Source organism: Hippopotamus amphibius, chromosome 15 (assembly GCF_030028045.1).
Source record: "Hippopotamus amphibius kiboko isolate mHipAmp2 chromosome 15, mHipAmp2.hap2, whole genome shotgun sequence".
Taxonomy (NCBI): domain Eukaryota; kingdom Metazoa; phylum Chordata; class Mammalia; order Artiodactyla; family Hippopotamidae; genus Hippopotamus; species Hippopotamus amphibius.
The window spans coordinates 6732377-6748591 of NC_080200.1; the positions used below are offsets into that span (position 1 = coordinate 6732377).

At 54.5% G+C, this 16215-nt stretch overlaps 3 protein-coding genes across 3 annotated transcripts; 1 reads left to right on the plus strand and 2 right to left on the minus strand.

The window, feature by feature from the left end:
• Nucleotides 1-1918: 1918 nt before the first annotated feature.
• CD320 (CD320 molecule) lies at nt 1919-7253 on the minus strand. Its single transcript, XM_057709517.1, has 5 exons — nt 7059-7253; nt 3381-3506; nt 2778-3011; nt 2338-2496; nt 1919-2183 (listed from the first exon to the last, which is right to left on the minus strand). The coding sequence occupies exons 1-5, from the start codon at nt 7195-7197 to the stop codon at nt 2053-2055; spliced, it is 789 nt and encodes a 262-aa protein (XP_057565500.1). The 5' UTR covers nt 7198-7253; the 3' UTR covers nt 1919-2052.
• Nucleotides 7254-9970: 2717 nt separating this feature from the next.
• NDUFA7 (NADH:ubiquinone oxidoreductase subunit A7) lies at nt 9971-15181 on the minus strand. Its single transcript, XM_057709931.1, has 4 exons — nt 15088-15181; nt 14603-14652; nt 11569-11718; nt 9971-10179 (listed from the first exon to the last, which is right to left on the minus strand). The coding sequence occupies exons 1-4, from the start codon at nt 15136-15138 to the stop codon at nt 10089-10091; spliced, it is 342 nt and encodes a 113-aa protein (XP_057565914.1). The 5' UTR covers nt 15139-15181; the 3' UTR covers nt 9971-10088.
• Nucleotides 15182-15255: 74 nt separating this feature from the next.
• RPS28 (ribosomal protein S28) lies at nt 15256-16177 on the plus strand. The gene is made up of 4 exons (XM_057709930.1): nt 15256-15343; nt 15438-15485; nt 15760-15893; nt 16101-16177. The coding sequence occupies exons 1-3, from the start codon at nt 15305-15307 to the stop codon at nt 15880-15882; spliced, it is 210 nt and encodes a 69-aa protein (XP_057565913.1). The 5' UTR covers nt 15256-15304; the 3' UTR covers nt 15883-15893; nt 16101-16177.
• The last annotated feature ends 38 nt before the right edge of the window (nt 16178-16215 follow it).

Here is a 16215-nt window from a genome sequence, read left to right on the forward strand (position 1 = left end):
CTGGGGCTACGAGAACCCCAGCCACCCCATTCGGAGATGAAGAAAATGAGAGTCAGAGAAGAGCCCTGTCCTCATCATCTAGCAGCTAGGATGTGTATTAATTACATTTTCTGTATTCTTTTTTTTTTTTTTTTTTTTTGGCAGCGCCACACACAGCTCACAGGATGTTAGTTCCCTGACCAGGGATTGAATCCACGCCCTCAGCAGTGAAAGCACAGAGTCCTAACAACTGGACCGCCAGGAAATTCCCACCTTCTGATTCTTGACATCCTGGCAGCTAGGGCCTCACTGACCCAGAAGGGACCGTCCCTCGAGGGGTTAGTGAGTTCCTGGAGAGAGCAAACAAGTCACCAGCTAGTGTGCCTCTCCTATGCACGCCAGCCAATCCAGAGCCACCGTCCCCCTGCCCTGATCCCCCCAGGGCCAGTGTAGTGTGAGTGCCTAACGTTTAGTGGGATCTCGGTTCCCCGACCAGGGATCGAACCCGTGCCCCCTGCAGTGGCAGGGGGGCACGAGCGGGTGTACCAGCTCGGAGTCCTAACCCTTGGACCGCCAGGGGAGTCCCTGACGTTACGCTTTCAATGGCTGACGTCCACCGTGAACAAACACCCCGACATCTGCAAGACACAGCTATTCGCAACACAACCCACCTGGTTATTAGCTACCCCAACCCATGAAGGTCCCCCTTTCAGAAACCCTGGGGCACCTGGATAAGTGACACCTTGAACGACCTCACTTTCCCTTCTGGCGCCCTAATTCCAGCGCTTATGCTTTCAATTCATTAAAGAGTGAACCCAAGACTCCCCACCCCCGGACACGAATAAATGCAGAGCCCCAGGTCTGTGTTCCCTCGCGCTCACCATGATCTTGCTGTGTGGCCCTCAGTTGGAGGGGAGGGTGCCTGCTGTGTACTCTCCAGAATCTGTGAGTAACAAATCTTTTTCCTTAAAGTTCCCTGATGGTTTTTGCTGAAGTACGTCCCGCGATCATTATAAGAACCACAAGGGCTGGTCCAGCCACAATGCTGGCTCTGGTTGGGGAAACATCTGTGGGGGCCTTGCTGTAAGTAGTAAGGAGCCAGGTGTACTCAGCTGCTGCCCTCTGACAGCCTCGCTGTTGACAGGCTGAGATGTACGCGACGCTTGGTGCTGATACCCCAGAGCCCATGGAAATTATTCAAGCCAGACAATTCCTGCCTCACCCATTCCTTCTGGTGGCAACAAAAATAAAAGCTGCTGCTCATGTGTGCCTTCTCTCCCTCTGCCTCCTGACGGACCCTGGTGCTTCCCCGTGTGGCCCCACATGGCCCATTAGGCCCCTTCTCTTGGGATCGGTGAGTAACAAAGTGTCTTTTCGATGGTAGTCATCTCCTGATCTGTCGGCCTCGCCATAACGGCATGTCAGTAAAACCTACATTTTGAAACAGGGTGGAGACCAACCTGGGGATACCCAGCTTCTAAAGCCATCATGGATGGAGGTCCCCCAGCCCAGGACTCTGGGAGGCAGTGCCCAAGGTCTGCTCCTTTTTGGCAATGCAAACTGTCCTGCCGTCCCCAGCCCCACTGTCCCCTGCTCTGAGTTCCATGAAACAGGACGCAGAGTGACCACATGGGCGCCCAGGGCTGGGTCCCCGACGCCCACCCTCTCTGGACTGGGTGCTCTACCACAGAGGAGGGGCTGCGGCAGAGCGCCCAGGCTGCCCAGGCAGAGGGAGAGACAGAGGCCCGGAGGCAGGCAGAGGACGTGAAGTAACTTTAATCACCTCTCTCAAACAGGGGCAACAGGAGTATCTGAGCAGGGGATCTACCCTGGGAGTGACCTGGGGCCAGCCCCTTGGTTTCGGCTGTGGCAGGTTCCCCATCCAGGCTCCTCGACTCCAGGGGAGGGTCTGGGCACTCCCAGCCTCCAAGGTCACATCTGCAGGAGCGCAGGGACTCAGTGCTGCATGGCCAGAAGAACCCTGGTCTGGGGGCTGGCGTACCACCAGCCTCCTGTGGGTCTCCATACCAGCCATACTCAGGGACCATGTGACGTGGTAGCAAGAGCTCGTCCTCAGAGCACAGAGGCCATCCTCTCTGACGGGAGAGACCCCTTCAGCAGCCCCAGTGGGGACAGGCGTCCCTGGGCACAGAGCCGTGACAACATGAAGAGGATGGCGGCGGCCAGACCCACACTTAGCACCACTGTGGGGCACAGAGAGACAGGAGTAGGTGAGGGGGTGGCAGAAGCCCCACACCCACCAAGCTCCTGATACGTTGGAAAGGGGAGTCTGCAGCCCGCCCGCTCCCAAGAGCAGCTGCTCCAAGCCCCAGGGGTGGGAGGACCTGTTCATCTTACCAGCGGCTGCAATAATCCCATAGGCACTTCGGTTTCCAGACTGAACTGAGTCCCCGTCCCTGACAGAGGTGACTGTGGCATTCCTGAGATAAGTGACACTCTCCAGGGTCACAGGGGTCCCCATGGACGTGGCACTCCCTTCCTGGAGGGTCCTGGTTCCTGCAATAATTCCAGGCATTCAGAAGCCGGGGAGGGGGCACCTGGGGCATGGGGGATGAACAGATGTTTGTGGTACCCAGAGGGGGACCTTGGGGCTCACCCTCCATCCCAAACTCAGTGAAGTTGGTGAGCACTGCTGCCCGCATGCCCTCATGCTGCCCCCCATGGGAATACGGGCACAGGCAGACACACGTGTCCACACTCGCACCCTCCTCATACACTGGAAGGTGTGAGGCATCCCTGTCTACCGACCAACCCTCCCTGCTCCCACAGGCACACACCACAGCCCAGCTCATCGCTGGAGTCGGAACAGTCCGGGTGGCCATCGCAGAGCCATGTGCGTGGGATACAGAGACCGCCCAGCCGGCAGCGCAGCTCCCCCTCCGGGCAGGGCTGGCGCCCGCAGTTGACAACATCCTTGTTGATGCCATCAGGGCAGCCATCGATGCCGTCACAAGAGCAGAGGCTGCCAGTGGGTGGCGGACACTGCCCGTCCTGGGCACACGGCTCAATACCTGGGGTACAGAGTGAGTCAGATCCCAAACACCTACCCAAGAGGGCCAGGTACTCCCCACCTCCCAACCTCCTGCAAACCCCACCTTCCGAGAACAACAGACCCTATAAGTTTCACCCGATCACAAAGGCTCCTCCCCGTTTCTGTTAGCTCCACCTTCCAAGGACTCGCCTCCCTGCAAGCGCTCCCTCCCAAGACCCCACTAACGCAACCGCTGCAATCCCACCTCTGAACCTGAAGACCCAGACCTCCCTCCTTGCAGGCCCCACCCATCCCAGAGTGCCCTGCCTGAAAGCCACACCCTTTCCACAAGCACCTCCTCCCGTGGCCCCGCCCCTTGCGAGCCCTGCCCCCAGGGCCGGCCACTCACTGCACTCCTCCTCATCACTGCCATCTTGGCAGTCCCGGTCAACGTCGCAGCGCCAGGTGAGGGGCACGCAGTGGCCATCGCTCTTGCACTGGAAGTTGGTGGGCGGGCACGAGCCTGAGCTGGGGCCTGAGAGATGCACACAAGTGAGGCCTGCGAGGTCTGGACCCTCCTCTAGGAGCACAGTCTGCGACCACCAGGAGACAGGCCAGGTCCCAGGAGCTACACTGGGGGTCACCCTTTGCTGAGGATGCGCTATGTCTGGGGCTTGGAGTCGAGTAGTTCACAGCCTCACCAAGAGCCCTACCCGGCAGATTCTACCGCCATGCCCACTCTACAGAAGCGACTTAGGAGAGGTAAGGCCTGAGGCTACAAGCTAGTGGCAGAGTAGGGGTTTGAACCTAGGTCTCACTGATCCTGGGGTCTTTACTTGGCTCCAAATGGCCAGATGGTCTCCCCACGAGTCTCTCCAAGCTCTGTGGTTAAACAGACTTGGGGAGGGGTCATCTCTGAACCTGGCCTGGCTCAGGCCCACAGTCAGAGTCAGCAGGGCCTGTTATGTCGAAGCTGCTCAGCAAGGGGGAAACTGAGGCCGTGGGTAGAGGACCTGCTTAGTCACCATGGCTTGTTGCCTCACCCACTACATTCCCCCCAGATCTGACCACCTTCCCCATCCTGAATGTGTCACCACCTCCCCAGATTCCCCACCCCCATCTCCATTCAGACACCAGAGACCTCTCAGAGTCACACCATTCGGTCACCCATCCTTGCCTCCTCTTTTGCTCAAAATCAGTCCTTGGGCTTCCCTGGTGGTGCAGTGGTTAAGAATCCACCTGCCAATGCAGGGGACATGGGTTTGAGCCCTGGGCCAGGAAGAGCCGACATGCTGCGGAGCAACTAAGCCTGTGCGCCACAACTACTGGGCCTGCGCTCTAGAGCCTGCAAGCCACAACTACTGAGCCCATGTGCTGCAACTACTGAAGCCCACGTGCCTAGAGCTGATGCTCCACAACAAGAGAAGCCACTGCAATGAGAAGCCCGTGCACTGCAATGAAGAGTAGCCCTGTGGGAAAACATTCAGAAGTCTTTCTGAAACCTTGAAAATGTTACTAAAAGTAATTAAAGTATGTGGGCCGAGCGACTGGATGCAGAATGTCCTGCTTGAGCAGTGGAGGAACTAAGGGTGCTGGGTGTGGAGACCATGGGGGCATAGGCTACTGTGGAAACAGAATATTGACCCTCTCTGGGGACGCAGCCCCTTTCTCACTTGCACACCTCATATCACCCTGTTTGGCCCCGGAGGATGGCTGGTTAGCCAGAGATGGGTAAGATTCCTCAGGGGAGGAACAACCTAAGACAGGCACAGTGGCAGAGGGGCCAACAGGGGTGGGGCACAGACCCTTAATCCTTTTGAGAGAGGTCTCCTGCCCCCAGGGCTGCTTTGCTCTCCATGCCCAGCTCAAATCCACACACTGCTCAAATCAGACCCAGGAGGCAAACAAAGATCATTGCCCGCCTCATGTGAGGCCTTTGTTTACTTCAAAGATAAACTTGTTTGTGGGACTAAACTGGGAGTGTTAGACACTTAGGCTATGCCAAGAACTCAATAAAAGCAATGTGGGATCAATCAGCGAGGCTCTTGATCCTAGAGGTCTTGGGTCCCCTGGTCCCATCTTTCTCTTAAATCTGTGTCTGTGTTTTCTTTAAGCTTGCGGCACCGGTCACTCACCTCGAGTCGCCGAGCTGGTCTCGGCATAGCCCCTGCTCCCAGCAACTACAGAAAGCCCCCACGCAGCAACAAAGACCCAACGCAGCCAATAAATATAAATAAATAAATAAATAAATAAATTAATAAAATTAATAAAAAAACAAAACCCACCCTTGGTCCTTCAACCCTCTCACAACTAAATCCTACATCCTCCATGTGGCCCGCAAGTCCTGACCAGCCCTGAACCCTTCCTGGACCTCCCACGTTTCTCCTCTTCATTAAGCTCCCTTTGACCTGGTCGCCCTGCTGCTTCTGCAAGAGGCCTGGTTCGTTTTCCACCTTGGGGCTTTTCCCCATGCTGTTCCCTGGCCCAGTATGTCCTCTCCCCCCTCCTCTCTGCCCCTTGTGATTTCCTCCTCAGACTTCATGTCTCAGCTTATTTCCTGGGAGGGATCTCAGGCCGCTCTCAGAGACCCCTGAAGCTCGGCCTCCCGCTTAGAACAATGGCCCTTGAACTGGTACCCGTGTAGACTGGACACTTAGTGGTGGTCAGGGCCATGACCTTTTGACTGTAAACCCAGGCCAGTGCCTAATGATAAATGGACACAGGTCACACAACTGTCTGGGCTGAGTCCAGCTGAGATCTGAGGCTTCTTGGACCCCAAGCAGGAGGAACACAGAAGGGCCTGGAAGCTGGGCCAGCAGGCAGGAGTCTGAGGGACTGAGAAGGGAGTGGCCTTAATGGCTTCCTCCTGGGTGCAGCAGGGCGGGGGGGCAGATACCTGGCTTGGCCCCAGCCTAGCCCTGCTTGATCCCTGTCCCCTGGCTCCTTCTACCTTTACTCCCTGTGCCTTCAAGTCCCCACTGTCCACAGCCAGTCCCCCCACAGGCCGGCCTCCAGGCCCGACTGTACCTGTGGACCACACCGTCCCTGAGCTCTGTGGAGCCACCTGGAGCTGACTTGCTTTCCTGCCCAGGGACCTGGCAGCCTAAAGCTTCCTCCCCAGGCCTTGCCACTCTCCCTAGCAACCTCTGACCTCCTTCCCTGGCCTTCTGGAGTGTGTGTCTTTCTGTAAAGTGGGCAGCAGAGCAGAGCGGATCTGGCCTCACAGGGCTGGGGTTTGGAGTGACCAGTGATTGCCGCTCCCAGCCTCAGTTTCCTCATCTGTAAAAGGGGCACCCACGCTAGGAGTCCCTACCTCAGTATGCTGAAGAGCAGAGACTGCTTGTGTGTAGAGTTTGGTACTTGGTTAATGTGAGTCCTCATCTTGAAGGAATCAGGAACATTTAGTCTTTGGGGTGAGACGGGGGACCAGATAAGACAGGAACAGGTGGAGGTCTCTGGTAAATGTGTGAACCCGAGTCACTGCTGAAAGTCAGTGGCACCTATGAGCACAAGGAAGTCACCCTAACCTGCCCAGTTGCCTCTGGGAACCTCTGAGGGGGCCACAAACATCACTTAGGCCAAGGCAAACGTGTCCAAGGGCCTGGGCTCACAGGGAAGGTGACCTTTCTTTCTCTAAGGCTGGAAAAGTAAGGTGCAAAGATTGGCGGGCCGGGGAACGGTCGCCGAGGAAATTCAGCCATATGGCCCTGGGCTCGGGCGCCAGGGTGTGGAAGGCGCAGGTGACCAGCCCTGTAAGGTTGGAGGTCGGACAACCAGAGCCTATAAAGAACTTTCCTGCCCACGCTGGAGTGAAGGGCAGATTGGAGGTGACAATGGGGCACGACAAAGCAGAGCAAGTGTAAGCAGGGCTGAAGCAGTGTAGTTAAAGGCAGAGAGAGAAGCCCTGGCGGAGGGTCCTCCATTGGAAGATTCGTTCAAGGGCCGGGGGTCTCCTACTAGAGCCATGTGCGGGGGGAGTGTCCGGGACTGACGTGCGGCGCAGCCAATGGTGAGGCGCTGCTGGCGGGCAGAGGCGGAGCTAAGATGCAGGCGTGGAGGGCGCGCGGGCTGCACGGAGCACACTCACCTGGGGCCGGGGTCGGAGACCAGGTCGGAATAGAGGTCGGGGCGGCCTCCAGGCCCAGCCCGAAGCCCAGCAGTACCCGCAGCGCCAGGCCCAGGGCCGCAGTCCGTCGCGCTCGGCCCCTCGCCATCCAACCGCTCATCGCACCACCCCGCCGGGCCCCGGCTGGTCCCACGCGCAGTCCCGGCCTCGCTCTTATCCTGGCGTACGCGTGCGCACAGGCCCGGGGGGTGGGGCCCACGCCTGGGGCGGGGCCCGTGGCAGCCCGCGGCTATGGGTACCGTAAATGTTCGAATACAAGGGGACCCACGATTTGAGGCTCTTTCCCACTTTTCCCAGGGGCAAGGTATATCGAAAGGTATGGGGCCTATTTGAAATTAGAAACTTCTGGAGATGGAAAACGAACTTGTACCACGTATTGAATACTTACACTATTTAACGTTCCACATGCACCAAATGTTTCTGCCTGATTATCCTATTTAATATGTCAGCCGCTTCCCTCAGACACGCCCCATCCCCCCTCCTCCTGCTTCTTTCGTGCGCCCGACTTATTACATATTTTATTTACTTACTCTTTTTTTGGTTTGTCTGATTCCCCGCTAGAATGTCAGGCCCAGGAGGATGGGAATGCTGTGTTGCTCACTGTATTCCCAGTGCCCGGAACAGAGCCTGACACACAGCAGGCTCTTAAATATTTGGTGAAAAAAATATGTCGGTTCTTGGCCTTCCTGGGTCCTCTGTCCCTTGCACCTGGATGTTCTCACCAATGCTCACTACCTCACAATCCTCATAGACTCCTCATAGGGAGGCGGGTCTTTGTACTTCGGGAACGAGAAAGGCGAAAGCAGCCTGGGCTTTCTCTTCTCACGCTCACCTCGTAGGCACATAAAATACAAACCTTCTGTAGGTTTTCTATCCAATTGGCTGCTGTGTTTTCTTCTTGAAAATAAATATTTTATCTACAGCTCCGCTCCTAGGAGAAGCAGCGCTACTGCCAGCAGGCCCCCCAGACCACAAGTCACTGGCCTCAGCGTTGTAACAACTGTGCAAGTTTCCCGTGAAGCAACACTAAGGCGTCCAGATTTTCACAGAAGGGGCTCTATTTGCAGGTTGATGGCGTGCTTACTATTCGAAAAGGTTTGAGATTATAGCTGCGTTTGGAGTGCGTGTGTGTATATATGTGTATATAATAATCTCCAATTGCCAGGAGAAACGGGGTAAGAGGCAAAGGTGCCCTGGTGCAGAGGCAGTTGGAAAGGGTGGCAAATAGGACTGCCTGCGGGAAGGGAAGGGAGGGGAGGGAAGCATCCCACACCACCTGTGGGGCTCGATGCCTTGGTACGGTTAGCATCTGGCATCCAGGGAGAAAAACTGAAGAAGCTGTGGATTTATCCAGCTGACAAATGTGTAGTAATTGAGAGCAGACTCATCAGTGGCTGGATTCAGGGCCAGCTCTCAGGGAGCCTGAGAGTTCTTGGTCTCCCGATACCTGTTCTTCTGTCCAGGGCGAAGGGGTTTAACAATAGCTATGACCTCACAGGCTTGCTCCGGGAAGGAGCCTAGATCACAGATAAAACGCATTTAGAGCAGTACCTGGCACAGAGGAAGTGCTCAAGAGGTGTCAGACATCTTTCCCACTGCAGTCCCCTGCCAAACTTCAAGTCTGGGTCATAAAACTTTTCCTTTTCCTTTTTTTTTTTTTTGGCCTATTACAGTAAACAATTTATTTTCTCACAGTTCTAGAAACTGGGAGGTCCAAGACCATGGTGCCAGCAGATTCGGTGTCTGGTGAGCCCATGCCCTCACTGACAACCATCTCTTCACTGCAACCTCACCTGGCAGAAGTAGGCTGGGCCATAAAACTTCATTCAGACACTTTCAGTGGCACACTGCCTGGGGTATTTATTTTCTTTCTTTCTTTTTTTTTAAATTTTATTTTGCCTGGTGTCTTTAGAAGCTCTCTGGCATTACCTCCTTGTGGCCTCTGCACACCCTGCCCAGCCTTCCTCTCCCTCCTGATCTTTCTGAATCTGATTCATCCTTTGTTCCAATCAGAATCCCAGCTCCTCCAGGAAGCCTTCCAAGCCTTTTCTTCCCAGAAGCATTTAGCATTTGTACCACCCACTCTTGGGGCACTGTTACCTCCTCCCGGGAGTGTGACCCTTTTCCTGCCTGGCTCCAAGCTTCCAAAGGGCGGGGCAGCCTCAACAGTCTCCTGGCACACAGCTGATGGTCACCTACTGTTGGGTTTTGGGATTCTTCCACAGGGCAACCACAACACTCCCCCACCTGAAGTCACTGCGTGGCTCCGCTTCACTCCTACAACCAAATGAAGGCCATTTCCTTTTCAGCTTTCACTCTCCTGCTCATTCCTCCAAGGAAACAAGACCCTTCCTTTCCTGGGCTGACTCCACCTCATCCTGCCCCCTACCGGCCCAGGCCCGAGAAGAAAGGTTTCTGGCTCAGGAAGGCCTTTCCCCACCGGCCTCAGTGAACCTTCCCTGTGAGCCACCTCCCTGTCCTCTGCTGTCCCTGCTGAGAGGCAGGATGGTCAAGGTCAGGTGGGGTCCACAGTTGGACGGTGCTGGCAAAGGTGCACAATGGCTGGGGGAGCTCTCAGGAGAGAGGGAGGTGAGCGGTTTTGGTTCCACCCCTCTGTCCTTTACGGTCAGTGCCCCCAAACACCCAGAGGTACTGGAACCTGCTCCGCCACTCTCCAGGACAGAGCTAGGCCCTCGAGGAAGGCATGGTGACATCTTTGCCCAGTGACAGCATGTCACCCTGGAGCTCGAGAACCAATATCTTCCCCTGCTCCTGGAGTGCTCATGGGATTAAGAGATTCGGCACCAACTTCACCCTGAAATTCAAGTAAACCTGTGTGACCTTTACAAAGTAGAAACAGAAGCAAATCTGGAGAGCTCAATATATACTTTTAATAAATTAGGTCACGTTCTCTCCGGAGGGAATCCAAAGTCCAAGGAAGGGGAAGAACTCCAGTGGCCCTGAGGGCTTAGCCAGGCACCTGGGGCAATGTCACAGGTAAGGCTGATCCTTGGACAGCTCCCACCTCTTTATGGGAGGAGCTGGCGTCACCGCCTTCTTCTCAGTGGCTGCCACACCCGGGCTGGAAGATGGAAACAGACTTGAGTTAGGCCCAGGTTTCCAGAGAACAGTGTGGAGGAAGCTGAGGGAGATCCCTGCCCCAACAGGAACACATCTGCTGAAACCGTGGATCTGGAGGCCAGAGTGCAGGGTGTTTCAGAATGCCCAGAGACCTTCAATGGGGCCTCCCAAAGGGTCAGCGGACAAGCCCCCTTTCTGCCCCGAGCCCCACGTTGGCCCACCTTGGCTCCTGGTCCCAGAACCAGCATGAGTAGCTGGGCTCCTCCTCCAGCACCCCTTCGCCCTTGCACCCCACCCTCGCTGCCTCAGAACAGGACAGTGACAGAAGGGCCGAGGAACACCACTGGGGGTCTGGGCAGTCTGCTCTGAAATCATGCTTCTGCTACTCGCCAGCTGTGTGACCTGGGCAGGTCACTTGGCCTCTCTGTGCCTCAATTTCTTCTTCTGCAACAGGGGCCATCACTGCCTAACTTGTGGCGTTATCAGGAGGCAGATATGGCATTGACTCCATTCTAGAGCTTACAAATATCAATTAGGAAGATTAATCCTAACAACTCTGCTATAGACACAATGTTTGTGTCTGCACAAAATCCGTATGTTGAAAATCTACGCCCCAATGTGATGACGTTAGGAGGTGGAGCCTTTGGGAGGTGACCAGATCATGAAGGTGGAGCCCCCATGAATGGGGCTAGTGCCTTCTAAGAGACCCTAGAGACCTCTTGCCCCTTCCAACATGTGAGGACACAGCAAAAAGATACCACCTGTAGGGACTTCCCTGGTGGTCCAGGGGTTGGGACTCCACGCTTCCACTGCAGGGGGCATGGGTTCAATCCCTGGTTGGGGAATTAAGATCCTACATGCCGGGTGGCGGGGCCAAAAAAAAAAAAGATACCATCTATAAACCAGAAAAATGCCCTCATCAGACACTGAATCTGCAAGGACCTTGAACTTGGACATCCCAGCTTCCAGAACCGTGAGAAACAACCTTCTGTTGTTTATAAACCACCCAGTCTGTGATATTCTGTTGTAACAGAACTCTCTAAAGTAAATACCATTATTGTTCCTGTTTCATTAAGAGACTGTGCCTGAGGCCAGGGACCAAAGTGGGTTTTGAGGGGCCTGAGGTTTATACAATTCGCTCTTCAAGAAGAACATAAATTTACAGAAACAACAATGCCTGGGCTTCTTCCAAGGCCCTTGAAGGGTCCTTGGAGCTTCCTCTGCTTTGCAGGAAACCCACCCCGAGCTGGGTGGGGATTCAGGAGCTCTCAGATGAAAAGCCCCCAGCAGCACATTTCCTGCCACCATTGACGCTTAACAGACTTGGGACCTTGCAAAGCACAGGCAGGAGAGAGGGCTGGTCGCAGGAGGGGTGCTGAGGTGTCCTCACCTCTCTGCTGGCTTCCCTGACGCCAGCACCTTCTGTGAAGACATGATAACTGAGGGCGGCGTGGCTTCCCGGCGGCCATCCCGAGTACAGTAGTAATTGTTGGAGAGTTTGTGGCTGGGGCCCACGGGGAGCTTGGGAGGAGGCTGAGTTCTGAGGAAAAAGAACACGGACACTGAAACAAAAATGACAAGTCGTTCTCACTGCCTGGCTAGGCTGGAGCGTGGGCCCATCACCTCAGTCACAAGGCTTGGGGTCGGCAGCCCCTGGGATGTGCTGTGGGCCAGGGGTATCCCTTGATACGCTGCCATGGGCATATACCTGGGGAGGGTCCAGGGCCCAGAAGCAGGTGGGAGCCCCTGCACTGGATATGAAGGTGCTGGAAGGCCAGGCCTGGGTCTGCCCCACCACAGGTCCCCCACCTGCCCCAAATGTGGCAGGCATGGAGGACCCTCTTCGTGAGGGAGGCCTGTTCCCACCTCTCTGTGACCCAGGGCTTGGCAGCTGGACTCATTTCTACCCACAGGTTCTCAGGGAATGAAGAGGCTGGGGTCTGGGGCTCTGCCCACCACCTATCAAGTAATCATGGTCAGAAAACGCCTGGGCAACAGCCCCAGACTTGGCTCATTCTGAGGGGCTGTGTCCCCAAAAGCCAGGCTGCTGAACCTCTGGAGCTCCAGTCCTCTCAGGACTCTGGAGAACTCTAATGGGATCAAAGGTTATTACTCAAAGAGCACTTTGTCCTCTGAGGTCTCTGCTGCCACCTCGTGGTCACTGCCGCCAGAGGAGGAGTGAACAGAGCTCTGTCCTTGCTTGGGCTAAACGCCAGGGTCTAAATACAAGGTTTGAGGCCTGAAAAGGAATTGCTAACCTTGCTAACAAAAGATGCTAACAAAAAACAAACAAACAAACAAAAAATCGCTTTGGGGACTTCCCTGGTGGTCCAGTGGTTAAGACTGAGCTTCCACTGCAGGGGGCACAGACTAGATCCCTGGTTGGGGAACTAAGATCCCACATGCCTTGAAGGAGCCAAATTAAGTAACTTAAATAAATAAGTAAGTAAATTTAAAAAATTTAAAAATCGCTAACAAAAGATGAGCTTCCCTACAAACCGTTGCAGAGAAGGAGGGCAGAAGAGATAGGAAAATCATTAAAAAGATCAGGTTTTCATTCACCTGGGTTTTTCACCAACTTTTTTCTAACCATTTTGCCAGGATTTAAGTTTTTCTTAAAACAAGTGATAGTCATCGTATCAAGGGAAAAAAAAGAAATACAGATAAAAACAAAGTTTAAAAACCTGATATTAAAAGCAATATTCTAATTCCCTGGCAGTCCAGTGGTCAGGACTCAGTGCTTTCTTTGCCGTGGCCTGGGTTCAATCCCTGGTAGGGGAATTAAGATCCCACAAGCCCTGCAGCATGGCCCCCCCAAAAAAAATTTTAATAAAAAAATAAAAAATAAAATAAAATAAAATAAAAGCAATATCCTGTGTTGAAGTTAGAATCTGCTTAACCCCTGGAGTGCAGAGAGGACCCTCTGTTAGTCATGGACCTACAGAAAAAAAAGCACAGAAAGGGTAAAAAGAACCAGTGGCCAATGGAAAGGTCCAAATGAATCACTAGGGGGCGCCATTACCCTTCAAAAAAGGTTGAAAATTTTACAAAACTTTCCTCAACTGGGCCACCAACTACCCTGGATGGAAAAGCAATTTAAAGCTTTTACTCACGACATGTAGGCATTCACATAGATTTGGTTATTTTAATGCTACTGATCCTCCTTTCATGCTAACCCTCCATGGCTGCCTTACCTTTCTCTGCAGCTCAGATATCCCCCACTCCTCAAAGTGTTTCAGCCACACTCTAGCCTCTTTCTGGCTCTGTCCGGCTGCACGGCCTTTGCACTTACTGCTCCCTCTGCCCAGAATGTTTTTTTTATTTTCTTAAATAATTATCCTTTGGCATTTCAGGTGACTCAAATGTCAATCCCTGAGACTTTTCCTGATTACCTGACCTGAAGCAGCCACCCTCTAGCTTATTCATTTTGTTTTGTCTTCACACCATTCTAGAACAATGTGTTTTCCTTGCTGTGTTTATTTCCCTACTATGTTATGTTTCTCCCTCCTACCTAGGATATGAGCTCCATGAAAAGGAATGAGAAGAATTTTTCTTGTTTGCACTGGTATCCCCAAGAGCTGAGGACACAGCAGGGGCTTGCAAATGCCTAGCAATTTCTGGAGGCAAAAGAGTTTGAAATCAAGACACTTCTGGGGACCTCCCTGGTGGCCCAGTGGTTAAGAATCCCCCTGCCAACGCAGGGGACACAGGTTCAAGCCCTGGTCCAGGAAGATCCCACATGCCAAAGCAACTAAGCCAGTGCTCCGCAACTACTGAGCACTTGTGCTGCAACTACTGAAGCCCTCACGCCTAGAGCCCACGCTCCGCAACAAAAGAAGCCACCGCACTGAGAAGCCTGAGCTCCGCAACTAGGGAAAAGCCCGTGTGCAGTGACGAAGACCCAACACAGCCCCCCCCCACCCAAAAAGAAATTAAAAAAAAAAAAAAAGACCTCGTGCTTCCACAGCAGGGGGCAAAAATTCGATTCCTGCATGCCCCACTGCGTGGCCAAAAATAAAAGTTTCCATGATAAAAGAAAAAAAAAATACACTTCTGTGTTCAAATCCCAGCTGTCACTTTCTGGCTTCTGAGTGATTTTAAGCAAATGATTTAGTTTCTCCGAGCCTCAAATATTTTCATGTGTAGCTTGGAGATGATAATACTAATTGTCAGGGCCACACTGAGGACTGCAAATCACACTGAGGATTCCCACTCAGAACTCACGCCCCATCTGGCTGTTCCACGAGCAGCACTCTCTGACACAGTCCAGCAAGATTAAAGGCAAACCTCTGCCTCCACGGCCAGCTAGAGGGCTGGAGGTAGGATTTCGGCCCAGCGTTTCAGGGGTCTAAAAGAACAGGGGTTTTCTTTTTGATGGAAGAAGGACAGGATTGGAGACTGCGCAGGGAGCGGGGCTTGCTCACCGCTTGGAGATCTCCTGGTAACGCAGCTGCAGCTTCGCCTGCAAGTCTTGCTGTGGGAGAAAGAGAGGAAGGAGGTCAGCCCGCAGGGCACCCCCAGAAGAGGAGAAGGCCAGCGAAAAGGGTCAGTCCCGGGCTGGACAAATAAGGGAAGGCGGGAGATGGGCATTTGGCGACAAGGGTATGGGCCCTGGAGGTGAACAAGAAAGCTGCAGGCCGGGACCACAAGACGCAAAGCTAAGAAGGTACGGGACTAGGGAGATGCCAGCCCTGAGCAGCGCCCCAACCAAGAGAGGACCAAGGGCTGGGGATGCAGGTGGGTGTGCCCGGGCTGAAAGGGTCACAAGTTGGGGGTTCCGGGCTGAGCGAGGGGTCGGCACTAATGGCCTCAGCCCCAGAGACGCAGGAAGCAGGTGAGTAGTGGGAACGGGTACAGGACGCACGGAGCCCGCAGCCTCCCCAATGTGAGCCCTTCCCGCCCCGCGCACCCCGGATGCCCAGTTCCGCAGGCGTTGGATGACACGGGTAGCTGACGCCATCTTCCACCTGCGCTGAAGGGCGCCGGTGACGTCTCTGCTGCGGGGACTGCTGGGAACATGGCGCACGGTCTCGCGAGAGCGGGAGTGGGCGGGGCTGGGACGCCGTATAAAAAGTCTCTCCGAAACACGTGACTCCTCTCCGCCAGACCGCCGCCACGCCGCCATCATGGATACCAGCCGTGTGCAACCTATCAAGCTTGCCAGGGTGAGACGGAAGCCCGGGTTTCAGGGCCCGAGTGAGGGAGGAAGGAGTAGGGGAACCGGGTGGGCCAGATCCGATCCCTGTTTCTTTCCCCCAGGTCACCAAGGTTCTGGGCAGGACCGGTTCGCAGGGACAGTGCACGCAGGTGAGTCGGAGAGACGAGGAGGCGGGCGGGGTGGGGATTGGGGTCTGAGTCTCCCATGATGACTTCCGTGCCTTATGTTCTGCCCCCTGGTATCTGAGAACCGGTACGTACCCTTTTTCCTAAAGCTTACGAAGGGTCCGAGTCTTTGCCAAGGCTCTGCTCACCGTGTCTGGGCTCTGCCTATCCCAGACACTTTGTCTAAATCCAAATCAGTGGCCTATCCCACGGTGCTTATTCTTGGCCGACCCTGACTTTCCTCCCGTGGGCCCCATAGGTGCGCGTAGAATTCATGGACGACACGAGTCGCTCCATCATCCGGAACGTGAAAGGCCCCGTGCGCGAGGGCGACGTGCTCACCCTATTGGAGTCAGAGCGAGAGGCTCGTAGACTGCGCTGAACTTGGGACTGGTGAGTGCACCATTGGACTGGGAAAGAGAGTGGGTCTCTGTTAGACCTTTGGCTGGTGGTAGGGAGGTTTCAACCAAGCACATGGGTGAGGGGCTCTTGGTGGTGGGGTGTGAGGAAACGGTCTGCTGAGATTGGCACGGGGGGCAGGGGAGTTTGCTAGCTGCTGAGGGGGACCTGTCAGCATCTCACGGTTGGGTTTGTTTACAGGGTCCTGGATGTCTGTGTCAACGCTTGGGGCCATAAGGATGATATGCTGTTAATAAAGCGTTTGTATTGTATGTAAACTTGGGGTATCGTCTGGGTTGTCAGAGGGCTTAAAAAC